General features: G+C 40.7%; 1 protein-coding gene across 5 annotated transcripts; it reads right to left on the reverse strand.

Moving 5' to 3' along the window:
* Positions 1-741: 741 nt before the first annotated feature.
* Positions 742-27,660, reverse strand: pnpla6 (patatin-like phospholipase domain containing 6). Of its 5 annotated transcripts, none has more exons than XM_084559359.1 (36): positions 27,637-27,660; positions 23,547-23,638; positions 21,990-22,043; positions 21,772-21,859; positions 21,583-21,665; positions 21,351-21,442; positions 21,096-21,236; positions 20,800-20,959; positions 20,457-20,537; positions 19,991-20,119; positions 19,771-19,851; positions 19,390-19,525; positions 19,206-19,277; positions 18,162-18,262; positions 17,730-17,909; positions 17,213-17,290; positions 16,394-16,599; positions 16,117-16,248; positions 15,813-15,936; positions 13,790-13,903; positions 13,637-13,712; positions 13,404-13,553; positions 13,216-13,279; positions 12,740-12,908; positions 12,311-12,493; positions 12,100-12,218; positions 11,660-11,816; positions 11,341-11,457; positions 10,995-11,064; positions 6,803-6,919; positions 4,877-5,025; positions 4,603-4,755; positions 3,927-4,043; positions 3,751-3,838; positions 3,313-3,458; positions 742-2,237 (listed from the first exon to the last, which is right to left on the reverse strand). In XM_084559359.1, exons 2-36 carry the CDS (start codon positions 23,595-23,597, stop codon positions 2,163-2,165), a joined length of 4,053 nt encoding a protein of 1,350 aa, XP_084415485.1. In that variant the 5' UTR covers positions 23,598-23,638; positions 27,637-27,660; the 3' UTR covers positions 742-2,162. The 5 variants fall into 5 exon arrangements, with proteins under 5 accessions (XP_084415485.1, XP_084415483.1, XP_084415484.1 ...); XM_084559357.1 differs by having other exon boundaries at positions 742-2,252; XM_084559358.1 differs by lacking the exon at positions 6,803-6,919 and adding an exon at positions 8,613-8,729 and having other exon boundaries at positions 742-2,252.
* Between the last annotated feature and the right edge of the window lie 105 nt (positions 27,661-27,765).

Below are 27,765 nucleotides of genomic sequence, written 5' to 3' on the forward strand. Positions count from 1 at the left end.
AAACAAACGCTGAAGAAATAATTTATTATTCCAGTATCAAACAACTTTCCAACATCACAAGAGAAAGAACATAATGCAACTCTGTATTAAACTTAAAATCAGCAAACGTGCAGATCTATATTTTAAAGTAGGCTAGCTAACATTAGCTGAATACACCAAGTCCAGTCTAATATAAAACCTGTTAACATTAATCCAAGTCTGATGAGAATGACTCAGTCTGACAACAATCCAGCTAAGAAAAACTATTTTCCTACACTAAGTAGCAAAATAAAAATGGTACTCACCAATTAGTTCACAAGACAGAGATGAGTACCAGAGAGTAATTACCACTTTAACATGTGGCCTCAGAGATTCCGTTTTGTTTTCCCACGATGCAAAGGAAAAAATACTGTTAAAATACTGTAAAACTGCATTTAGATAAAACAATATTATACTGTTGATGTTTTAATGTAAATTTACAGCAATTGTGTGACTATCCTGAGTTGCAGTCAACAGTTTAGGTGAGAAAAAACTCAAATAACACATAACAGGATGCATATTATGTTTATTTCCCAATATGCATATTCACTACTCTTTTCACTCCTTAGATTCCCTTGGCTTATCAAGTAGGATGGCAATTATTAAACCAAAAATTTTCTGAGCAGGGAATACTTAAAACATTTCAGTGCAAAAGAGCTAAAGCCAGGTTCATTAAAATAAGACATCCCCCCCAACCCACCCCACAAATTTAAAAAGCCATTAGTTAACATGTATAAATAAAAATACAAAAAAACAAGTCTGGCATCTGCCCCTAACAGGATTAATGTTAAAGTGTTTTTGTTTAGGTGTTAATTCCCTTATTTTGCAGCAAAGCATCAACATAAAAATTTCCCCTTCATATACATATATGAACATTAACATTGCGTATGTTATAATATAATCTTGTTACAGTTTCTACAAGAGGTCCACATGAATTATACGAGGTGAATTTCAGCCCAGATTTCTGCGTATTATTCATGTCAAAATAGTTTCTTCTTTTTTTGCACAATAACTTGTTGGCATGGCGTTGGAGATGATCATAACTCACAGTCCGCAACACACTCTCATGTACAACATCGTAGTTAAACGCAGGAACCCTGAGCACTGTGTGAGTGTGAGACCTTGTGCAAGCATAGTCAGACACGCACTCGTCTGTTGTGTAGTATCGATCAAATGTTCGCTTCACTCTGAACGGGTTGAACCCTGGTTGAAAAGGCATCGTCTTTGTCTGGCGTCATCTCAAACAAAACCAAAAAAAATACTGAGACACAAAGTTTCAAGCACACAGACAAAATGTCATCCACTCACTGAAATCATCTCATTCACTCCCAGTTTCCATTACAGATTCTTTACATCATCTGTTCCCTTCGTAAATCTACAGGGCATCATGTCAACTCTCTTCTACTGTGCATGAATTATAAATAAGTTAAATTAACATAACACACTTTCATCTTGATATTTTCCGAAAACCGCATTTCAACTTTCTACAGCGCTCATGTACTCGTCTTTCTCTTTCAACAGTTTACATTAATCTGTCCTTGTCCTGTGTCCTAACACTGGTCCTCTTAAGTGTTCACACAAACATCCATTCTTCTTACAGCATCCCCTGCCTGAAATCTATGCCAAACATAGATCGCTGTTAGTAACTACAATTCAGTTTGTGTTCGTTACTTGGCTTTTTAGTGTCCTGCTTCTTGTTAAACTGTTCACAACTCTGGACATCTGTATTAAACCATCATCCTAGCACAAAGGTAAAATAAACACATTCGTCTGAACACGGAGTGCAGGGAATCTGTATACCGACATTGAAGACGTACATAAAGACTCAAGCGACACAGATGGGACATGCAGGTGATTAGAATTGTTGAATTGGAAGTTCAGTTGTTCGTTGTGAATTCTCCCAGTGGGTTTGTTTGACGTGTCAGTGGCAAAAAGAAAACCGGATGGGGTAAAGCCTCTTCTCTGACCACATATATAAGAAGGAAGTCACATGATGCAAACAGCTCAGAGGATGCAAAGTGGGTCCCCTCCCGAAAAAAATAAAATAAAACAAAACAGTGTTTCAAGGTTTTAGAAGCTCCGACAGTTTGCGGATCCATAACTTGGCCCTTGGTCTTGTCCTCCTCCTTTTCTGTGGACCTCTGTCAGCAGTCTGAGACTTCAGAGGTGTTGGAGTCACTGGCAAGTTTCCTGCGTTGCCTCACAGATTTCTCCTCATCCTGCACAGAAGAAGACTGTTGTTTTAAGTGTTGGGTACAGCTTAAGTCTGAGGGTTTCCAGGGTTTATATTTAAAATTTAATTGGTCTCAATAAATTTCTATTCAATTCAATTTTATTTACATAGCGTCAATAACAACACAATTTGTCTCACGACGCTTTACAAAATCCAGTCTGAAATCTGACCTGAAACCCCCAGAGCAAACCTGAAGGCGACGGTGGCAACGAGAAACTCCCTTTAGAGAGCTGTGCACCCAAAGAAACCAGACATTTGTGGTTAGTGATACATATTATTAGATTTTAACCAGGAACGCCTTCTGAATTCCCAGAGTTGAGCATTCTGCTCACTGTGTCAAACAAAATTTGTGTATCTGTAAAAACTGTTCGAGGACATAGTTGGAGTTTAACATAATAATAATAACAAAGTAATTTCTTAAGATCATCTACACAAAGGAGGATTTTTGGGGACAGTTTTCAGACGCAGTTAAATAGATAAATAATAAAGTTGTGTGTTCATGCCAATGATGTACCATGTCAGTGAATGCATCAGAGAGGCATGTGCCACCTTCAAATGGGGTCATGTTAATGCGTTCACTACAACACTTCACAAATGAGGGACGTAAATACTAAGTTAATGTATTGCAATTTAGTTACATACACAATCTAACTACAAAAAAAACACTGTATTAGTAAAATAAATACAATATAAAATAACGCTATGCACAATTGCTTCATTAATTTTTTTATGCCTTTATATTTCGTACATTAAGTCACTTGGTCCCATGTTCTCACAACTTATGGTCCGTGTTACAGTTTGAATGCTAAACAAATCCTTTTTCCTTTTGAAAGTGGCAATAGTTACGAGTTCATTCATTAGAACAGGGTTCTATAGAAGAGTGAAATAAGTTAAATTAGGCTTTAGATTCACGGGCATTACTTCTTAGGATTAATCTGCTCTTGGTTTTGGTCTAGTCATGAAATCTGTAGGTTAAATGGACATACATGATAATACACGGTTCGGTTTAGTTGGTGTGTTTTCAGTTATATATATATATAATCATTTTTGCGTGTACTTACAGTCTGAAAGACTCCATTCTGCCCCCACTCTCCAGGGGAGTGGTCTTCAGGGTCCTCTGCTTCATACTCCTCTTCCTCCCCTTCTTCCTCTCTCACTGTGTCCATACCGTCTTCCTCGTATTCTGTCAGACAGTCTGACTCCTCTCCTGTGAGGAAGATTTAGAAGGAAGAATTTATCAAGAGACTGACCCACCCGGGTTAAGTGGCACCCATAAAATAGCTCTTACTGTATTTCAACAAAAAGCAGCAGGTGACAAATACAGACCCTTATTTTATACAATGACTACATCTGATCAAACTGAGTTGACACTGAGCTGCTGTAACAAGGACTTGTAACATGCTCAAACCGTCTTAAAACTTAATTTTTACTTGAATTGAGGAAAAAAGCCATAATACAAGTAATTCTCGCTTTATAGTAAAAAAAAAAAAAACCTTCACCTTCTGCAGCTACGTAGCTTTGGACGGGCTCTATCCTGGATACAATCTCCGCAAGGTCAGTGAAGTCGGCTCCTGGACACGTGCAGGACTAACAGACAAGATGTTATTATTATTAATATTATTACAACAAACTGAAATATTGACTTTGATTGTGGTCTATGTTTGTGTCTTCTCACATCGGTTCTCTTGCTGTCGTTGTAGTCAGCTGAACGGTGGTCCTTCAGCATGTTCTCGATAATGTCACCCCGAGCCCAGCCAGTGAACACTAACTTGCCGTGCTGGAAGCCCACATCCTGAAATACAAAGATGCTTAGGCATAAGGTTTTTTGTAAATGAAGTAGATGCATGTTAAGAGTAAATCCTTCCAACTGTGACTGTAACTCTAAGCATGACGAATCCTGTTTTTTTAAATTTTATTTATTTAGAAGCTGGTGGCATTTTAACAGTCTTTAATTTTGAAACATATTTCCTGGTTATGTTGAAACAACTTGACCAGACAAGTGATCAGGGAGCTACAAAGCTGAAACACACCTAAATCTTGCACCTCAAAGTGGAATAAGATCCGAATACATTATAACTGTGTTTTATTTAGGTATCCGAGTATTAAAGTAGATACAGGAATCTAAAGGCTGCAAAAAAATCTAATCAAACTATGAGACAGGATAGGATTACAGTCCTGTAAAAAGTTATCACGTGTGTAGTTATTTCACCTTTTCTCTTAACTGTTACAAGGCAAGCAGATTTGTGCCATTCATGCAGGCACCTGGTGGTGAATAATATAATGATTCTATGTTCACAAAAGCAACCTATTCCCAAGAAACTGAAACAGGCCACATTCAGGAGGTAACTCACATAGATCTCGTCAAATTTTCCAAAGTCCATGGTCTTGAAGCGGTCAATTGGTGGTCTGATGTACTCACAGTAGGCACTCTTCTTCACCACCTCTAACTGCCGCACACAAGACACGTAGGCCAACCGTGATTGGATCTCTGCCATGTCTGGTACCTGCGGAATGAGAAGGGTGGGCATCACATCCTTGATGCTACATATTGATCAGACATTTCAAAAACTCAAATTCCATATTTTAAGTTGCCGCGTCATCAATAGCTTCCAACCCATACTGTACCTTTACTTTCTCTGCCCATGGATTGATCCGTTTCCACAGCAACCACCAGCCGGACAGGCAGTCACCATAGTTACAGAGGTCAGTCTCATCTTGACTTCCCACGTCGATGGCAATGACTGTCCTGGCACCCATGTTCCTTGCAATGTCCGCTGTTTGATGGATCAGTCCACCAGTTTTCACACGTATGGACGCGATCGCACAGACGTACAAACATACCACGACAAAGTCCAGCAGCAGAGATGGTAAAACAATTAATCCCGTGTTACCAAGTTTGTTTCAGGATAATCTCATTTTCCAAAACATCTTTTTTTCCAACAGATTTACACCACAAGAAAATTAGCTTTTTATGCTGTTTGACAAATGATGTTGTATTTATATCTAATTAGTGACATATAAAACTGCAATTTATAAAAGACTTTCCTGACCAACGAGCAAAGGGCCTAAAGCCATAACCTTTCTCATTGACTTGTTATTGTGAAAAGTATTTTTGTGGTGCTGAGCCTATTCAAAGACAGAAACAGGAAGTCATCCCGCGAGCCTGAAGCACTGATCCAGAGGGCCAAGAACAACTATAAAAGCAGCTGATTGAGCACAGACTCTGTGGGGAAAAGGAAGAGTAATAAAACTCAGAAATAAAGGATGTTGATTTTACAAGGCTTCCTTTAGCTGGATCAAACTTTGGGCCCAGGGAGCACCATATTTCACAAAACTCAGAAAAGAGTATCACTTGGGACACAGTGAGACATAATTTCCATACCAAATAGTTTTGCATAATGTCTAGAGCTTTGTGAAATATAGCTGTATTTCACCAGTACACAATATATTCTTTATCACAACTGCACAGATATAAAGACTCAGGGAAGTTTTCTTCCGCGCACCATAATGAATTCTAAAATCTGCACGTCTTTAGTTTCATTTTGTGTGAACACAACAAGAATATGTACATTTGTTCTGATGAAGTTTTAAATTCTTTCAAATAATGATTTAAATGGTCCGCAGACAAAAAACTGTCCCTTCGTCTGAGTCTTAACACCCACTACTCCTTTTTCCTCTGGTTGAAACAAAGCCCAGTGTTGATTCTAAAATAAAGAAATGTGGGGATGGGTGATATGCTTGAAATCAGTATCACAGTGTGAAAAAGGATAATATGCCAAATTTGAGTGTCAGGCTAATAGTGTTTCATTGTTGTGCTTTACATGGACTTATTTATACATGTAAACCGTAAACTTCAATCATGATTAAAAAGTATTATTCCACTGCAAGTTGATCAAAAATAATCACCCAGCCCAGCAACAAAAGCTTATTTTCAACGTAAGAGGAATCAGAGCATCAACTCCAAACAGACTGGTGTCTTGAGTCATTAAAATGCAGAATCAATCTCTTGTTTTAACGGCAGGAGCAATACTGTTTCTCAATCAAAATGTTGTAATTTTGAGAACCCCCAAATTCTATATCTATCTGACACCAGGCTGTTTGATAAACAAATACAGTCCCACTGTTCAATAATCTTGTCATTTTATACAATACACAGTAACTCTAAATGCTGAGTTTTCCCCATCTGGTCAAGAAGAATATTTCAGAGTTTGATTATATTTTTAATTTAGTTTTTCAGTTTTGTTAACTGATCAGTCTAATGAGAGGGATTAATTGGTAATCCAAGTAGGCAGGATACACAGATGGGGAAAAGTCAGCACCACCACAAGACTTCCCTCCATTAGCATTACACCCACATCTACTTACCTGACCTCTAAATATTATCAATTATAAACCCCCATACAATGCATCCCCATCCATCCCTCCATCCTCCCCATCCTCTGGGAGACAGGAGTGGGTGGAGATTGATTGATTGGACTGTACAGTATGTTGGTGGTGGTGGTGGGGAGGGGGTTGGGGCAGGGCGGGGTAGGGGTTACCACCTGTACTTGCCTGGCAGGTTGTTGATGTAGCCACCATCCATTAGCAAGTTGCCATCTTTGGGGTCGCAGAGGGGCGGCAGGTACCCCGAGAGGGTCATGCTCGCCCGTACATAGCGCCACAGAGAGCCTGGCACACCAGGGAGGGAAGGAGGGAGGAGGAAGGGGGGGAATAACATCTCAATAATGATCGCTATATGTTTCATATTAGTGTCGACACAGACCGCAATCCAAACACCAGAGGGAGGTCGGACAAAAGGAGGCAGCCGATCCCTGCAGAGGCTTGGACTGAGTTCTGCTCACCTTAAGGCTCTGTTGAACACCACTGCAAACCTCATTACCTTGCACAGAGATCTTGTGTGACTTGTGCAGCAGGTAAAAAAGTAAATGGCAACCATTACAGAGAAGAAAGGTTGTTTGTTTGTGAGTCTCCAAACTATGTCCCAACAACGTGCCGCTGCATGTCATCATATGGATTTCCCATTTCCTAAATGCCTGCTAAATTCATAGAAATACTGAAATATATTCATTAATAATCATCTATGCGTCAGTTGAAGGAGCAGTGGCAGACGCTGATGAGACAATGTTTGGAGATCTTCACTGTGAACATGGCTGGGAAGCATCCAGCCTACCCAATCCTGCAATACAGCTCAGTTGCCAGCAGGGGGGAGAAGCAGGCTGGGCACTGCATGGGTTGGAAGGATAAAAAGCACCGCAGAGAAAAGCGACAGGTGCAACTTCGCATGGAGTATATGTGAATGTTGAGGCAGAATTATATAGTAACCTCCTATAGATTTTCACTACCTTGATCATAACCAAAAAGGCCTTTATTAAGTTTGTACAAGGGACTAAAATGAGCAACAGCAGGATCCAGAACACGTATAATTCAAAATAAAAAGTTATACATGCCATATATTTAAGACAAATATATAGACGGGCTCACTGTATTTAACACTGGCATGCACATAAAAGCAAGCAAAGCCAGGGGAAAGGACAGGATCTGGGTAGGAGATTCTGAACATGTTCCTGTAGGTAGAGATGACTGAAATGAAAGAGAAGCAGGACAGGAAACAATTTGCAGTTTAGTCCAGTCCACAGGACAGACCTATTTAGGCCCACCACAGTGATCCACGGCAATAATGTGATGTCGACATGGCGCAGCCCTGCACTACCTCCAGTAAAGCAAAAGTGCCACCTTCTGTGCTATCAGCTTTCCTTCGATCCAAACATACAGTACTGTTTGTTTTCTATCCCTAATCTCCAGCTAAAAAGCAAGCTGAATCCAAACCAATGATGTTTGACTCACATTGGTGGCTGTGTTTTTGTAGAAAGTACATAATGTTAAGCAAGACAAATGAAGACGTGTCCGCAACCCACATCAAGATGGGAGACGAGAACGTTTTTGCAAATATAAGGGGCCAGAAGACGGCTGATGATCATGCAGCTCTCTCTATTACCCATAGATGTCCAAACATGCATGGGGACAACCTCACATCCAGGAAAGAAAGTGAAGGTCAGCAGGTAACATTCAAAAGTGGCCAACTAGAAACGGTGCGCTGTGTGGGTGAATAATAAAGCTAATGGAAGAGGGAATAGGAGAAAAGTATCGTATCAAATTGTATTGTATTGTATTGCATCGTGTATTGTGTCTTTAGATATATGGATATTTAGTCTTTCCTTCCAAACCATGGGCTCCCAATGTCCACCTGGTCAAGGTGGGGTTAGTTACGAGTGACAACTTTGAAGAAAGGAGGGTAGCCAAGTGGTTGATTGTCTACTTAGGGAGGGGGGAGGTTTTGGTGAGCGGGTGTTTAAAATCTGACCTGGGACATTGTTAACATAGCAACCATCCACAAGCAAGTGGCCATCCTTGGGGTCGCACAGGGGAGGTAAATAGGGGGTGTAGGAGGCGCTGGCTCTAACATAGCGCCAGACGCAACCTGTCGGGAAATGAGATGGAGAAGGAGGATCACATCAAATATGGGCCGGACCCCGCGTCACAAATGGGACAAAGAGAATGAGAAGGAAAGAGAGAGAAACAGAGGAGAATACTATAGAATAAGGAGGGAGATGCCTGCAACATAGAGAAGAAGAATGCAAGCAGCAACGGGAACGTAATCCCAACAAAACTTACTTACGCCTGTGGTTATATCTAAACACTGTAAATTTTAATATGAGGCCAATTTTATACAGACGAATGATACAGACCTGCTCTGCAACCAATATCAAGGCTAGGAAATACCATCGCCTTGTTCAGAATAATGACAAGATATCAAATATGGGTCCACTAGGAGGAATCTAAAAAAAGCAATATACTTTAGGCTAGTGTATCATTTAAATTAAAAGAAACTGGTGATGTAAATGACAACCAGTGAAGTAGAGTTGTGTTCGTTAAGCATATTAAAAAAAAATAGTATTAAACAAAAAAATTGTATTAGGCAATTATACAAGACTGTTCAAGCAAGGTGGGAGAAAGGCAAGCAGAGAGAGAGAAAGAGAGAGAAAGCAAGGGAGAAGAAGCATCACAAGACCAATGGGTCTTTAACTACATCTCCCAAACTGAAGAATAAGGAGAAAACTGAAACTGCCAGATCAATTAGGTTTTACATGGAAGATATGAAGGTAATTTCACAGAAGTTCTAAACCTACCTAGATAAAACCAAAGGAACCAGTACAAACTGATAACACTCTGTACCTTACAGCTAAGAAAATTAAATTATTTTTCCCTTTAAGTGACTGGAGTCAGAGTAATATACTCAGGATAGCACCAAGATAGAAATGTTGGACAAAAGCGAAAACAGAAAACTACCAAAAGCACAGAATGAGGTGATGGAATGAGAGCAGCAACATGGCATGTCATTACATGGCAGTGAGGGAAAAGGCAAGTGTTCTGGATCCTACTTGTTGACATGGACATGGGAGGGGAGTCAGCATTTACTGGGTCAACTACTACAAAGGTTACTTTATCTAGGGCGTAACTGAGTAATGGGATGTGATTTCTCTATGTCCAGAAACACCTGACATTAGGAATCTATAGTGTCTACTACTTAATCGAAAGCTTAAGGCACAAATGTGATGGACACAAAATGATGAAGAGGCTACGGCTCTATCAATTCATCATATAAAAGACAGTCAGGAACAAAGAAAACAGAGAGAAAGAAAAACAGACAGAAAGACAGAAAGAAAGAAAGAAAGAAAGAAGATGATGGGACAATGAAACTGAGAGAGGAAAAGGCTTTGCTGCAGCAGTTAGTTCATCCACATGCCAAGATGCAAGCATTTAGTGTTTCTCTGCAGAAAACCCACAAACTTCTTCTATTTCAGCTACTGTTAGTGATGGTGCATTTCTATTCAAGTCAAACAAGACAGATTTTAAGCAAATACTGACACAATACTGACACAAAGACATAGTCTTCTAAAGTTCTGGTTGTGGCATACTCCAAACAAGATTTAAACTGGCATGTACAAAATACTGGCAGGTAAACTAAAACGATATGATGACTGCAATAACAGCCACATCTAGGCCTGCTGACATTTTTGTTGGGAGGAACTAAAACTTGTATACCTCCCATTGGTGTGAACACTACTGTAAACACCTCTAGTGGTAGTAACTAAAATTTGGCCTAAGAGGAGTTTAAGAGCCCAACAACGTTAGTTTAGTTTGGAGTATACCCGCCTTAAAATGTCATTCTGAGAACATGCAGTCCAGTCCCTCTATAAGTTTATTGTACTGCTTTTGGTAATATTTATAGACTTATAATATAAACTATATGAAACACTGCAGTGCATTAAGTAAGTTTTGAGGGCTGACTGAGCGCAACAAAATGCAGACACATTACCTAATGATAATATATTTAGTCACAGTGCCATTTACTTCTTAATGCTGCGAGCTGTACTTGACATGAATTATATTTCAAACATACCGTTGAGTGCCAATTTCACGCATTAGTTGTCTTTCATTCGGGTCAGAACAATCGGATTAAGTTGTGTTAAATGTAGAGAAGATTTAAGAAATTGTTTATTCGCATTATTATTTATGTGTATGTATGACTTCGAATAAATAATCCTAGCAAGTGTACTGACAGTACTGTAACATCTAAAAGGGCTATTTTAAGCTTGTCTGAAACATTTAGTTTATAGAACTGGAAACAAATAAATAGTATAAAGGGTTCATTGCCCTTTCAGTCAGCTCAGCTGTTACTCACCATCCTGATGAACACGCATGGCTGAGGCTGTGATGTCAGTGGTGACGTTGAAGTATGGCAGCCACAGGTCCTAGGGAAACGGAACGTATTTCAGCATAAACCCTATCATTATTATCCTAATGACTGATTTAAAAACAACCCTCATGCCTCTCGGAAGTGTATCCCATTCTCAATTGCTGTCAGTGTAATTTGCAGACACTGACAGCAATTTAGAAGATTGGGAGACAGGGTTTTATTCAAACAAAAACAACAAAAGGCCATTTTCTGTGTATATAAAAGAAACAATGCTATAAATAAACAAATGAAACCAAATGACAGTGAAACAGGATATACTGTAGTCTCTCACCTCAGCTTGTTTGTCTTGGAACACTTTATAAATGCTGGTGTTGAAGGCAGAGCCAGAGAACATAGAGGTGATGGGATACGTAAGGTCCAGGACTGTTTTAAACACTGAATTCATTGCCTGTTGAAAAAAGATGCAGATATCAGAGGTAAACTTACTGTTATTTGCTTTTTGTTGTCTGAAAAAATAAGGTTTTCATTTATCTTGAATGCTCTTTTCAAAAGGTTCAATTCAAGGCTTATGGGTAAAGTACAATGTTTCTTTTCATTTCAGGAGCAAACTTTAAAAATGTATTGGATAAAGACATCCATGTGTACTGGACCTTAGACCACTCTCTGGCTCTCTGTTTGGTTCGAACGGCACTCCTCTCCTCAGCGTACAGTGCACCAATGAATGAGCCAATCGAGGTCCCACCCACTATGTCAATAGGAATTCCTGCTTCCTCCATAGCTTTTATCACACCCACATGTGAGCAGCCTCTGCATGAAAGAGAGTAAATATGTTTGCCAGCAGGAAGATGCACAGCAGGACAAGTACATTTCAAATATCAGAATTTTTGGAAAATTTATTTTAAATAGAAGAAAAGGACACAAGTTTCCCAATGCCGCCCCACTTTGTACATTTAGAGCATAGCGTAGGTGTATTTTACAACCAGAAATCAATCATTCACTGCAATACGAGACATACCAGTAAACTGCAGAGTAGTTGAGGATAAGGATTTGTACAGATTTTTGTGGCTCACTTCCCAACGACTCCACTCACCTAGCTCCACCTCCTCCCAGGACAAGGGCGATGCTGTTTCCAGTCAGGACTCGGGCCAGCCGAGAGAAGTCACTGTGTCTGTCTGCAGTTTTCTCAAACACCTTCTCATATACCTCCCTCTGCACAAACATAGGAATAAATCCTGACTTATATATAACAGGAAAATAACTAAGCTGTAATATATCATACCATATGAACGTTTGCTTCATACCAGTTTACTGGGACTGCGTCTGGAGAAGACCCTACGGGGACACTTGAGGTGCAGATGCCCAGAGCACCAGCTACGCATGTTGAGCCACTCGACCGTCCTGGAGGGGCCGGGTCCGTCCTCTCTGTGCAGAAGGACCAGCTGCTTCAGAGCCCGGACTGCTGTGTTTTCCAGCATTTGCTCCAACTTGGGGGATATAGAGGAGTAGGAAGAAAGTTTACCATTACATTCCCTTCCAAGCTCTTCAGCTGCACACATTACATTATAACCTTTATTTAACCAGATAAAAAACTCATTGAGATCAAGACCTCTTTCACAAGGGTGACCTGGCCAAGAAAGGCAGCAGCACATGTCATAGTGATCAAGACAGACAAACAACAATAACAAACAAACAGTAAAAACCAAACATAAAAAATGCACATGCACACATACTTCTCCCAGCGCAGGTTCCTGGTCCCCAAGGCCAACAATGAGAATGCAGTCAGCCTGGCGTATGCAGCGCTGAGTCCACGGGGTCATGCTGTTGTCAGTCTGGTACAGGACAATCCGATTGATGTCCTCCTGCTGGGCCAGCCAGCCGGAGAGACGATACTCATGGATACTGATGGACAGAGGAAAAAAAGCCAAAATGAGGACGTGGAAAGTCATTTAATTCACAGACACAGAGAGCAATTGAGAAGACTGGTAAGAGACAGGGTTGAATCCAAACCACAAAGGGCAATTTATATATAAAAGGAACAGTGCTATAAATGGCCGAGAGATTAGTGAGTGGAAATCATAGTGAGCAATACAAACTTAAATGGGAGAAAATAAGGTAGAAATTATCGGGGAAAAACAGACTTTAGTTTGTTTATGATGTTTGTTTGTGAATGATAAGGCTAACAGCATCATCTGATCATCACACTGACCTGTCCAAAGCAGAAGCACCCAGACGTTCTCTTATTATGTCACTCGTTAATAGCAGAGTGGGCCCTTCAAACATCAAAAAAGACACAGTGAAACGTAGGAATACAATAAACTTCTACTACACAGAAATCCAGCAATTGCACAGAAAATCTATGGTTGCTTTGGACAAATACAATATTAGTGATTGTACCAATGGCACTGAGGGCATGGCTGAGCTCCAGGTTGAACGCGTTGATCGGGACTTCGTCACATACAGGCAGCACAGCCACAGTGGAGAGGTTGCTGGCAGGGTTGGTGACATCAGCGCTTGTTGTCATACCGGGCAGACTAAAGGCTGAACCTGGGAAACAAAAACCATGCGAATGGAAATACAGTGGGAGGAGGTATGTATGTGCACAGATAAACTCATCCCAATCATCTTACCTGAGAATGGTCCACGACCCTGCTGCAGGTTCCCCAGAATCTTCTGACCCAATAAGTGGATCAACCTTGTCACCACCTAAACGCAGACGTTAAACCTTAGTATAAGAAAAGTACACATCATTTTAACCAAGTTTTCAAAACACAGTCACTGACCTGTGGATATCGTCTTTTGATGTTGTTGAGGGTTCCCTCCGGTAGTTTCACCAACTCTGTGTCTCTCACAGCGTGGACTGTGGTGGCTCTTGGCTGCCTGGTCAAGGCCTCCACCTAAAGTTCAAAAGATACAGTTTTCAAAACTATGCCTCTGGTATCTAGTGAAGTTACAGTTTACATCGGTGTTGATTTAGATTCATACAGTAAGTGCCTTGAACCCTGAGAAGGGATTTAATGAACTTTTGCAGAACATTATGGTGTGATAGTGAAGTTGATTTTTGCATATAAAATGTCATACACATGATCACTTTATCTTAATATGGTTGGCAAGAGAGCTCAACACACTGCAGCTTAAGAAAACACATGCAAACAGCACGCAATAGCAGTAGCACACGCTCACAAAGTAAGAAATGTCTTCATCAATTTCACAACATGTGTGCTGCAAATACTGACAACACCAGCAATACAGGACATTACACATACAGAAATGTGATGCAAGCAGTGGAAACAACACCAGAAATGTTTGGAGTGGACCCCAGAGTGATTAACCTGGTTGGGACACTTGTTGTTCAAAGCTTCATAACTTTTCTTCCTTCCTGTGTGAGGAAGTCTGACTACAAACCTCACTCCCTGTGAGGTGTCAATGCTAAACACCACCGTGCAGCACTTATTATATTAATATTAATTGAAATAACCTGATGAAATAAACAGTTCATTTGTAGACTGACAGCATTAATAATATTAAAAAATGCATTCTGACGTTTTGGGGTAGTCCATTGTTGTTTGCACTACTTGCATTGTCATTGTATGTGTGGAGCACATGTTGTCAAATTTACAAAGACATTTTTTTTATTTGCTTGTGTCTTGTCTGTTTACACGTGTTTTCTTAGGGTGCAGCACGCTGAGCTCTCTCAGCCACTTTACCATTAGACATTTGTGTGAAATTTATAATTAGTGTATAAACTCTTGAATTAAGATTAACAATTGTGCAGTCAAAGTGACACTGATCTTTGGAATATGAATAACTTTATTCTTGAGTCCAAGTGGACAAATTTGCCACATTGAAAGAAAATTCCCTCAAGACATCCCTGATATATCATATTCACAAGAAAGGGCTGGACAGATATATGACTGTAATGATGTACAGACAACTCAAAAACATAATGCCCCTCTCCAGCAATGGCAGCCACTAGCCCAAACATTAAAAGGGTGATGGCAGCATACAGTGTGATTAACAGTTCATGGCACTAATACTGTAAAAATATCTTATAGACCATGTTTGTTTAACTACTATTTTTTAGTAAAGTCATACAGTATAATGCAAGTGGACTGGTGTGTTAAATACACAATTCTGAATAAAAAGACTGCACTATACCCAAGAATAACCCCAACAGTTATTTTTAATTTAATAATGTTTAGCTTGTTTTGGTTGCTGGGGTGGGTTTTTTTTAGCCTGGCTCCGCCTGCCTACGTACTTCCGCTCATTTGTATTCCCTACAGTACTCCGTCTGGAATAGCTTGATCCGCTAACGTTTACTCCGGCCAACTGGTTGGCGAACCAATCAGCCAACAGAGGGCGGGTCTGAGAGCGATTACGTTTCAGTTGCGCGCCGAGTTTGAAATGTTTACACGAACGGAGACGGATATACTCAAAGCCATTCGCTCCGTTGTGGATATGCTTCCTGGCATTACAGCACTTTTATTCCAATTTCGCGTCCTTAATTGCAATGGGGGATGGTAGAGTAGCAATTTGTTTACTTGTTGCCTTCTTGAAAGCGGAAGTACGAGGCAGCAGAGCCTGAAGGCTCCGGCGCATAACATACGTCATTACCAAACGTTAGTGATTGGTTAAAGGAACTCCGATGATTTTAAACCTCAAACTGTGCCCTCCCACCAGGAAATAAACGTTTGCCAATGGAGCTAGGCCAGACTCTCTGCGAAGTCAGAGAGTCTGGTATCCAGGCTAGGTTTTTTTTAGTACACAGGCAGAATGTGACTGGAAGGAAAAGAGCCTTGTTCTCACCACACCAATGAGGTCTCCTCTACCATATTCCCCAACCAGCTCTTTCTTTCCATTCGCCTTGCGGATGACTGAACGCAGACGTCCGTTCAGAACGATATAGGTGCAGTCTGATTGGTCGTCCTGTCTGAAGATGTGAAAAGAAAAAAAAATACAAATTTTACTGTAACTATTACAAATCAATTGTAAGCCAATAGCCTGAGACAATAAACAAGACAGTGATGAAACAGTGATGGGACTGAATATAGTTTTGCACATGCAATAAAGTATTTCTTTATATGTCTGTCCAAGACAAAGCTGAGAGTACCTATAGAGGGCTCTGCCAGCTTCTACAGCCATCCAGTCAATAGCAAAGTCCATCTGCCTCACAAAAGCAGACATGCGGATGGCCACTGTGTGAGCAGCACTCAGCACCACACTGGGCTGTTCCCTCATTATCCTGAAGAAGGAAGCACACAGCAGAGTAACAAAGATAATTAATATTTTGGATGAATGTACAGGATTTTTTTTAATGTATCAGAAGTGAAGACTGGAAGAATAATTTGCATAAAAATATTTTCCAAGAGTAAAGATGATAAACTCACTCGTAAAAATCTGACTTTGAGATCTTCAGGTAAGTACAATCTCGTACAGCCTTGATGGTAAAAATAAGGGGCTCTCCAGTGAGCACAGCAAGCTGACCCACCATCTCTCCTGGGTGGGTCACAAACAAGCAGACGGCTTCCTGTTTGTTGATCATCCGCTGGTAGACGTGTAGACAGCCAGACAGGACAAAGTGCAGACTCACATCCTTAAGAAGTGAAAATGGGAAGAAACAGAGGAAGCAGAATTCAGTGCAAAATCTTTTTTTGTGTTATCTGAAACATTGGACTTTTTCGTCAGTATGATTCTGTTACTACACCGACCAAGTAAAACATTATGACCATCTTCCTAATATAGTGTAGGTCTCCCTTGTGCGTCCAAAACAGTTGTGACTCATCAGAGAATGGACATGGGCCTTCTGAGGGTGTCCTGTGGTGTCTGACAACAGAATGTTGTTAGTGGGGGCCTTTAGGTCCTACAGGTTGAGGGGAGGGGCCTCTGTGGATCATCCCACAGATACTTGATCAGTTCGGGATCTAGTGAATGTGGAGGCCAGGTCAACACCTTGTGATGTTTTTTTCATGTTCTTTTTAGTTGTTCCTAAACTGTTCTTGTGTGTGTGTCTGTGTCAGGCTGCATCCTGCTGGGGATGGCTGCTGCCATCAAGGAGTGTCATTGCTATGGGATGGGGGTGCCTGGTCTGGTACATATCATCCACACTAATGCCAGGTCCACAAGATGATCAATGTTATTCACTTCACCTGTCAGTGGTTTTAATATTGTGGCTGATCGGTGCATATATTCCAGAAGGTGCAAAGTACCTGGTCTCCCTGTCTTGCTAAGACAGCTCCAGCTTTTGCATGGTGCAGAGTGACTCTCCCATTTAACAAGGATGGATCCTGGATCAGAACAGAGACAAAAAAATAAAGTCTGAAATATAAACTCATGCACAGATTAACATTGAAGCAAAGTAGAAGAACAATGTAGATGAACAGGTCTGCTTTGTTCAGCTTCAGAGGAAAATCCTGAAGTAGTCAAACTTTATCTATTGTACTTTGAACTGGTTTCACTGACATGATATTTTGAAAGATAATGTGTCAGAGGCGAACAGGCAGGGTTTAATACATACTGCATCAAATTAAAGTATGCCACAACCTAGATGATTGTCCCCACAAGTTTTTTTTTTTTTTTTTTTAATCAATGTCAATTGCAATAATATATGACAAAATGCAGCTATTACAATTCTGTCCTATGGTCACAGTCTGTTTGCGCTGACATCTATCTTTGCTTGCACAATAATAGAACTATACTACGTGTGAAAAACAAAGCAAAACGAACCTCAATCCTCATGAGTTTCAGGATCTCTTTTTGAGCTTCCTCAAACAGAGCGGCACTGGATCGATTGGATACAGGAGTGAAAATATTATCCACAATTGGTTCCTCTTCTGGATACAAGTAGATCCCTGATGGAACTTCATCTACTGTCACCTTCCTCTCACGCTGTTCCTGAGATACGGACTGTAATTACATGTAATCAGTCATTCTAAAATAGGACTTACAAACAGAAAACTTGAATTTACAAACAAACATGCACTGTATCAGTAATATGTACAACTTTTTTGTATAGCACCATAACATCTGGACTTCATGTATACATTCACATTTTTTCTTGTTATTTGTACCCTGTGTTTTACCTTCATCTTTGTTTTCTGGGAATCAATAAAGTCAATCTTATCTCATTTATTTCTTAAGATGATGCAGTGTACGGACCCGAGTATAGGTGGGAGGAGTGTTGCCTTCTTCTGCGGAAACAGAAATCCGTCCTCTTTCATACGCCATGTCAAAATCTGATTTCAGACCTTTCTGTATACCTGGGCAAAAAACATTTACACATCATTCTTCAGTCTTGAACCAGCGTTTAAGCACTCTTTACTCAGTTACATAATACTCATAACATATGTTTATTATTATTATGTTTGAAAAGAGCAAGTGAATAGCTACCTAGTCCAAACAGGGCAGGCTAATTGTATTGCATATTTTAGAGGCCCTCAAACTAAAATGTGTCATAACCCAGTGATGGCTTTTGCTTTCAAAGAAAATGTGTTTGACACAAAAGACAAACATATATACAATGGGCTTTCCTGTAAGAAACAATGCCAGGAAATATCCAGTTACTTTTAGTTTGGTTTATGACTGTGATCACATCTGTGTTCAGTTATTGGCACATCAGTGACAGTTATTATATAACCCAAAGTCAGTTTGGAAACAGAAATCAAATGTCACAAGAAACAGAAACTTTTCAGTCACAGAACATGGCTGAATCGGAGCCCTCAGTTCATTTTCTCATACTAAACTCCCCATGCATGACTTCCCTTCTGGCTATCACAGCTCACCATCTGTGTTTTTATAGACACGAAACTCTCTGTGTTAACATGCCATCACTTGCAAATGGTTCACATAGTTTTAACAGAGTTCTGAAAGCCATAATTGCCTTTCATGAAGCTATATTGAGGTTAATAACTGTTCATACTGGTCCAAAAGAAGAAAACTGGAAGGGAGAAATTGTTTAAATAAAATGCTCTTGTTTTTACTGGGTGGAAAACACCCCAGTAGTGCACTATAGATGTGTAAAACATCAGGATAACTCGGGGAAGCTAAAACTTGTGGTGTCATGGTCACACAATTTGTTCTCACACATCTCAGGAATGTTTCCACACAGTAACATTTTCCACATGGTAAAGGGAAAAACAGTCATGTTATTGCCTAAAGCAAGGAACATCACTGCTATGTAATGTCCACAAGAGATGTCCTTACCAGCAATGTCCACAGGCATGGAGATTGTCCTACTAAGAGTTGGCACTATTCGATCCTTGCCTTGTTCTCCTCCTGTGTACAAATCAAACTTGCAGGATATATCACTCAACCAAAAACAAACATAGCACTGGCAGAAAAATAATGTTAAGCCTTAGAACCTGTTTTTCTTGACGATATACTTTACCTGGAACTTCACCCTTAACAGCAGCTTCCCGATGCTCCTCAGTCACGGTCAGGCTGCCAAAACGCTTGCCATGGCGGATAGGACTCGTGCGAGTAAGGTGGGGGGACTGAGGAGGCAGACGTGAGGGCTGCATTTCCTATTGGACAAGTGGTATATACATGATGTGTGTGAGGTGCCAAGTGTGTGTTTGGAAAGTGGAAAGAAAGACAAAACATTAACATAGTGATTAAAATCCTGATAAATCTGTATGAGTATGAGGTGCAGGCCACAAAGTTTACGACACTCCTGAACGAGCTGCGATACTGGTGCAGTAGCTTTCCACATTGCACCGTGCTCATTTGTCAAAGCTGACTCAAGTATGCTCGTGTGTGATAAACTCACATGACTGAAGAGCTCATTGGTCAACCCCAGATAGTTGTGCAGGGCTAGGACTGTTACTCTTTGGAGACGAACCATGATAATCTGAACAGATAAAACAGGAAATGAGTCACTTGATGTAAACTGACTTTAAAAACAACATGATGTCTATGAGTACGCAGTAACTACGTGCTAAAATAAAACAAGAAAGGAATCATCAGAAATACAAAAACACACAACTCACCTGCACTACTCGCACTAGGCTCTCAGGGTACTTCTCAAATATAGATAAGAAGGCCTCTACAGGTAAACGGAGAACAGTGGAAACCTCTGCAGCCCGTGCCGACACTGTTCTGTAAGGCTTCTGGTGGCCCTGCAAACAAAGAGCCCACAGGATACTTCACATTTTCTGACTATATGTGTATTTACAGGAGCTCTAAATAGAAATGTTTCTTCTTTTAGTAATTCTGTTGTGATGCAGCTTAACAAAATTAATAATTAATATTATTACAACCAATCTGAACCCAATGTACTCTGGGTTTAAACAGAATTACAACCAAAGATGTGTGACTCATGTCTATGGTAGTAAAATCCTCTTAGTGAGTCAGTTGATGAATGTGAATGATGTCAGGCAGGAAGCGTAATAATGACGTTTGTGCACGTAGGTGTGGCACGCGCAGCTTATGTGGCAGGAAGCGGGTGTGACGTACTGTGATGACATCCAGAATACTGAGGAGGCTGTGGACGCTGTCTCCTGGGAATACCTCCTTCACCACGCTTTCTTTGCCATCCTGGAAGAAAAATCAAGCTCATAAGATTTTATAACAACTTGAGTCAAAGATGAAGGTGAAGTCTGCACTAATATCCTGGAAATGGATGCAGGCTGTATTCCCCCAGTTTTTTTGGTTGTTAAAACCAAAACCTTCAGAGTTCTAATGAATCAAACTCTTACCACAATAAGCATTAGATCATACAAAACTCATAATAACTACTATTTAATGTGTGGAATTCACAGGTTAACAGGAAAAAAAAAGGCGCACAAAATCAGCATACCGTTCCAGTAAGGCACAATTCTAGCTTTCCATCCTGAACCACGTAGATGCTGCTGTCGGGCTGGCCTGGCCTGAAGACATACTCCCCTTGTTGGAACTGCAGAAACACCATGTGTTTGCACAGCTCCAGGAAGAGCGGCTTCTCAAAGTGACCCAGCACACTGCAGTGAGGGACAAAAGAGAGGTTGGAAGGTATATGCTTAGCTGGTGTGTGTAAACATAAATGATCACTAGACAGCTAATGATGTCTGTCTGTGTTTGCTTGTACGAAATGTATTTAACTTAGTAAGTACCTACCGGACATTTTTGAGCATGTAGAGCACCTCAGAGGGGAGGTGTGAGTTGGCCACATCAAATTCGGTAAGATCTGCCTCCAGCACTGAGGGGGGAGGCTCCTTGGCCTGAAGGGTGGGTACCTCCTTCTTAAAGCGCAGGATCCTACACAAGCAAGATAGAAAGGAGAGAGATAGAAAGATGAAAAGAGTGTGACCTGCCAGTTGTTAGCATGCCAGAACACTGAGGTAAAGTGAGCTTCATAGAGTAATAGAGTACTTTTTGGCAATGTTGAGCATCTTCTGCTTCTTCTTTAGCCGTGGCCGAGAGGAGGATGATGTACCCACCAAGGAAGAGGTAGACAGGGAGACCTGTTGGGAAACAGTTGGGTTTAAATATTATACCCATAGTATTATTCTTACATTGTGTGCTATACTGGATTTAACGTGTGTGAGCCTGCTGCTATTTGCATACTGACATTTGAATGATTATTTTTCAACTACAGACTCACTTTACGCATTATCTTTCGCCCATAGAACATGACTTTGTCCCTCTTGCGGAAGCGGTATTTGGGCGCCTCCTGAGCTTCTAGGTCTGTGAAACAAGATAAATGACAAATTTAGACAGTAACACACACAAGTATTATTTAAAGACTAGAATCATGTGTGCCCAGAGCACAAAAATCTCAGAAATGACTGACTTCGAAGCTGGATCCTCCGTAAGATGAAGAAGATCAGGATGGCAATGAGGACTATTGCGATGCCTGCACCAATCACCATCCCCACCATCTTGAATAACAAACAAGGAGGAGAGTTTATTATACTGACATAAAAAGTACCGTACGAAATCATGCCAGTTTTGATGAATTCAAATGAATGCAGTGATCACAAATGCCTTGAACCCTCACAGCACACTCACCATGCTTGTCTGTAGTTCTTCCTCCACAAATGCCTTGAGGTTATTAAACCCGTCCTAAAGTGAAGAGAATGGCAGAGAAACTCTAAAGTGAAACTGACAACAGTACGACAGCCAGCATCCTCACTGCCTCAGATTTAAATATAGATATATGAGCCTGGACCCAGCGGCTTCGGTTGAAGTGCACTGGAATGTGGGAATAAGGGATTTGCCCTGGAGGCAGGAATGTCTGACCATCAGTGCATGGGAAAAGGGGAGGAGGGAGTAGGGGGCAAATGAGTAGCTTCACATCAAATCTCCCTCACTTATGTCCTTACCTCATTCACATTATTAAACACATAGCACCTCACAGAGCATCACACTTCTGACCCTATAGACAGATGTAATACCACTGCGCACACAAGCAACAAAAAGCCTAGCAGAGTCAATTTCTATTTTGGCTTGATTAAGAAAACATTTATCACAAAGGTTTAGCAACATCTAACTGGGCACCTTCTTACTCATGAAAACACGGAGTGCAAAGTTGCTTGTTTGTTTTACTCTGAGTGTGTATGTGCACAAATGTGGTGTGTGTGTGTGTGTGTGTGTGTATGTGTTAGCAAACCATCAGATACAGTAGTTTGAGAGCAAGAGTAATTGGTTCTTAGTGCTCTGGCCGTCAGCCAGTGAGACTGCATGTCTATTATCAGTAGTTATTGATTACTGCGTGAGGAGCTAAGGGTTATTTGGCAGTAAAAGGTTGGCCAAGCCACACAGGGGATATTGACAGCGTGTCTGACATATGGTGAGTGCCCAGGAAGCATGCAATCACACAGTACACTTCAGTGGGACACAAACATACAACATGTATTCTGTCAGTCTGTGCATGTATGAGAAGAAATGTTTGGCTGAAAAGGAAAGACAGAGAGCACAGCCTTCCTTCTAGGCAAGCCAATTTATTTTAAAAGGGAAGCAATTCCCCATGACTTTGGGAAATCTGCTTTTTTGTGGGTTTGTTATGACCTGTGACTGTTTGAACTGTCATGTTCAGTTGTAAAAGAAGCTCTGAGGTTACCAGCCACATTCATATGACTGATACTGGGAATGGCTGACCTTAATACCGGCTTAAACGCATGCTTGGTTATTATAAACAGTCCTGTGCTACTAGTTAGCTGTCAAGTGTGCTTTGAGTACAAAGAAGTAGAAAAGCACTTTACAGTCACATTTACCCACTTGTTCAGACACACACACTGACACACCAGTGCCATGCACTGGGAGCAACTTGCTCTACCTACTAAACCACAGCTGCCCTGTGTGTGTTGTGGTAATATTACTAAACATGTAACACTGAGAGGAACTGGTTATTATAAGCTATCATCTATCTGCTGGCAGGTCACTGTGCCTCATGCCACTCCTCTCTGTATGCTAAGACAAGCATTTCTTTGAAAAAACAAAACATAAGGTTGGATTTGTAAATATTGCAGCACACTTAACACACCCATATTCAGTGTTGCACTTACTTAAACACCTAGGTTTTACTACTTGACTTCATACAGCATATATATGCAAATTAAAACCAACCTGTGCAGTGGTGTCTGCTGGGACCTCTTGATCCGAGGTACTCTGTCCCATTGTAACCCTGTTTCTTCATAGGGATGATCCATCAACAGCCACTGGAAACAAAGACAGATATGCATACTCAACAACTTCAAGCTGTACAAAACTTTTAATAACACTTGGATATTTCCAGCTAACACAAGTGGAAATGTCTGCAGTGCAACAGACAGATCAAGTGATGGCACATCTTATCATGTTCATTCATGCACATGACGCAACACTTTACAGCTGCAACCATAGTAAGACATCCATCAAAAGACGGCACCTTACTTTTTAGAACCCAACATCATCAAACATCGACTCACATGACTCAGGAGAGTCTACGTGAGTGAACATGTGGCTATGAGGCAAGCACAAAAACAATCTCAGCTGATTCACATATTTAAAGGAGAGGGAGCATTGCCTCAGGACAGGCATTTTGGATGTTGCTGAATAAACTGTACTCTCAACAGTCTGGTTGTAACAACCATACTTAATCTCCCATTCAGAATCGCTTCAACTATCCACCACAGACAGGGTGAGATCAAATTATTGCATCCTACAACAGCATATTACCGAGGACACTGGGTTAGGCTTTTGTCTCTATCACAAACAGACACAGCAAGCTCTCTAAAGAACAGATAAAAACCTATCCAGATGGTAACCCCTTGCCCCCCTTTATCCATCCAGCCATCCCCATTCACCCTAAAAAGAGATGATCTTCTTAAGGTCCCAGTGAATTGGTGCCATTTCTCTTAGTGATTCAGACATGACATTTCACAATATGATTAAAAAAAAAGGAAGCAATATCTAGTGCCACATGTTTTTTTTTTTTTGGGGGGGGGGGGGGGGGGGGGGTTACATGTCAGTTTGTGTGTGCTCACATTACTGCAAAACTGAGAGATAAATTATCTTTTTTTTAAAAAACATAACTGAGCAGCTGTGGCCTAAATCTCTTCAGTTTTAATAAAATACTGTATTTTTTGTTTTGTTTTCCATTTCTTCCTTTCATCCACTCATTCAAATACTATAATATCACTGCAATGTTTGACCCACCTAAGGAGACACACACTGAGCTGCTGAACAGAAGCAATAAATCCTAAAGTTCATCCAGGCCAGCTGCATACCACCTCACTGCCCACGTCTGCCAGTACAAACGGATTCAGCTGACAAAGGCATATATGCTACAGCAAGGACAATACGCTTCATTCACTGTCTGTACACAAATACACAGCTACTCTAGCTGATCTCACTGAGGTCAACCGATCCCACACTCCTACTCAGACAGCTCCAGCAGAAAGTGAAGCTGGAGGGAAAAGAAGCTGGAAAACAACACAGGCTCTACGTTTGAGGAGGGCATACAAAGTAGGCTACTGCACTAGAATGAATAAGCCTACAAAAAGCAAACGTCCCATGGCTATGAAAAGACATTACAATAGTGTTAGGACACAAACAGCCATCTGTTCTGTGTTTTATGTCCTTCATCTAAAAAGTCTCTTTGACCGCATGTTGATGAAGAAGGAAAAGCCACTTTCAATGTGCCACCTTAAAACACAATGTTTTGTATAACCATTTCAAAGTTCAAAACCCAAAGAAATTCCACTTATGATACAAAACATAGAAAAGCTGCAAACCATATCAGAAATTCCCTCCTGAAAAATTACTCAAATTAGAAGCTGTTAATTATTTTTCTGTTAGTCGACTGCTCCTCTAACCAATTAATACACTCAGCTCCACTTACACATAACAGTGACTATGTATTGTGCTAATATTAACCACTAATGCTTGCAAAACATCTGTGAATGGTGCCAACAGTGTCTCAATATTGTGTAAGCTGCATCTGAAATGACAACACAGACTAGCATCAGCTGCAGCTTTGGTCTAATACACTGCATTTCCTGCTTAATCTATACCCTTGGTGACTGGGAGAGGGGGGTTGAACTGCTGTCTGGATGAAATTCAATAAGTGAAAAGCTGAGGATGGAGTGTCGTGTTACATGGAGTAAGCCTGTGAGCCATAAACAAGTGACAGGACAGGATGATGCCGTACAGCACGCACACTTTCAAGGCCATAATAGAGCTAATAAATCTTTAATTCAATAGCCATTAACAGCAAATAATGTCCCTGTTATTAACTCTTCTACATTTATTTGTATGTAACCAGTGTGTTTTCACTTTAACGATTAAAGTTAAAACTATTGTCTCATAATGCTGCATGTGAAAGACAAAAACTATTGAATGAACTGATATATGACACTGTTGTGCATAAACCATTTCTTACTCTGTCTGTGGTGTAGCAGTCTCTGTAACAAAGCTTTCATCATTCCAGATTTTTTTTTATTTTTTAAGTTAACGGTAACTTGTTGCCAAACAGGACACTTTGCATCAAATTCTCTCTCATTGTTGTTGTCTCATGTGTGTAGTAATAACGCTATAAGAAATGCATGGACACGCAGCCCCACAGGGATAACACAGTATCCCACTTCCAGCCTCCTAGCAGTGCCTCCCTCCGTGCAGGCCGACTCCCATTGTCCTCTACGAACAATGACACTAGTGTGTTGACTCCACTGTCCTGGGTCAGACCTGGACCGACTACTAACACGGCCATGTCTGTTTTCACCTAACACAATACACACTCCAAGCCATGAGATGCACAATAAAAACAACACACACGTTGAAATACAAGGCCTTATGTTGTGTATAGATTGAAATGATGTTTGGTTGCAAAAATGTGTCACTTTGAACTCCATGTACGCCCTGATGATTAAACAGTAGAAGAAGATAACGACAGAGAATCAAGTCTGTGCTATTCTCAGCACAAACCTACATCTGATCTGGAACCTTTGACCCAGAGCGGGCCATACAAGCCAGCAGCGTTTAGTTAGTTTATGTTTTACACTGTCTGAAGTATGCTGCTTAATGGGCTTACAAGCCAGCAGCTTTTACTTAGTTTATGTAGATTATAGGTTAATTGTCATATCACATGACCATAGGTTTGGTAGGGTCTCTTAGTTGAACAGGGCCTCTAAATGTGTTTTGCCTGGGATCTTGGCACAAGGGATTACAACATCTTATCCTGTGTATTACTGAAAGCACAAACCTACATCTGATCTGGAACCTTTGACCCAGGTGGTTAACACCTCTAGAGAAACGTCTTCATGTTTGCACAAATGGGAACAAAATAAGTACAGGACAAGCCCTACTACAACGGCAGCAAAGTAGTGACCAAGGTGAACTCTTGATGACTTCAGCTCATATTTCCCTCCAGCCAAAATAGTTTGGCATAATTTACACCAACTAGAGGCGTTAGCTTACTGACCCCCTGGTAAACCCCAAGACATGAAAATCGGTTGTGTTGTAAACACACCGGCTTTGGGAGGAACACTTTTTAAAAGAACAGAAATAATGGTGTTTTCTGTCTATTACGGCGTTTAAACAGGCAGTTTGACACATTATATTACAGTGGAGTTTGTCGCAGCAGTGAACCGTTAGCTAGCACATAGCCGCATGAACCCTAAACAGTAAGAGATAGTAGATAAGATAAACAGTTAGGCCTCATTGTTTATATCCAACCCGCACGAGTACAAAAACAAGTAAAACCTGAACAAACATTCAGTGGTGCTATTTCTTTGTAAGATGAGAATAGTAAAATCAAACATCTTTCCTCCATGCAGGGCAGAGGGCACCAGGCTCCCTGTCCCATCTATAATCTCTGATGGCTAACGCTGTCACTGAGATTGTTAGCTAGCTGTTCAAGCTACTGACAGCGGTTTACTGGGAACACAATCACGGACAAGGACATAAAGCAACTTCTGACTTAATATAACCTGAAGTGTTCCACCAAAATACGGTTTTCATCTTTTTGTTTGTTTGTTTTTCGTTTTTGACCTCCACAACATGAATCTAGCGGAGCTCTAACGTTACCGTTATTGACACACTGGAGCTGGTAGCTGCTTTTCATCGTCACTGTCTGACCAGCGCTCAAAGAAAAGTCTCGCGAAATCACACGACCGAGAGCTTAACCATGTAAGGAAGACATGTCATTAAAATATAGATGTTAAAAAAAGGTTTATACCTGCGCTGATGGTCTCCCGTCAATGGCCACTGACTGACAACTACGATAAAAACGGAAATCATCTCTTAATAGGACCCTCCTGTTTTACTTCTGCAAGGACTCTGGCGAATCAGCGAATGAGAAGCTGTC

This window comes from Chelon labrosus (assembly GCF_963514085.1).
Source record: "Chelon labrosus genome assembly, chromosome: 2".
NCBI lineage: Eukaryota > Metazoa > Chordata > Actinopteri > Mugiliformes > Mugilidae > Chelon > Chelon labrosus.

What these genes read in the sequence shown, in the direction of transcription:
- pnpla6 (XM_084559357.1), bottom strand. Translation starts at nt 23,597, where the DNA reads ATGGGACAGAGTACCTCGGATCAAGAGGTCCCAGCAGACACCACTGCA. An exon ending in TACATGCTCAAAAATGTCCG is followed by an intron (nt 20,960 to 21,095) that starts GTAGGTACTTAC and finishes CCCTCACTGCAG; the next exon opens with TGTGCTGGGTCACTTTGAGA. An exon ending in TAGCAAGACAGGGAGACCAG is followed by an intron (nt 16,600 to 17,212) that starts GTACTTTGCACC and finishes TCACTTCTTAAG; the next exon opens with GATGTGAGTCTGCACTTTGT.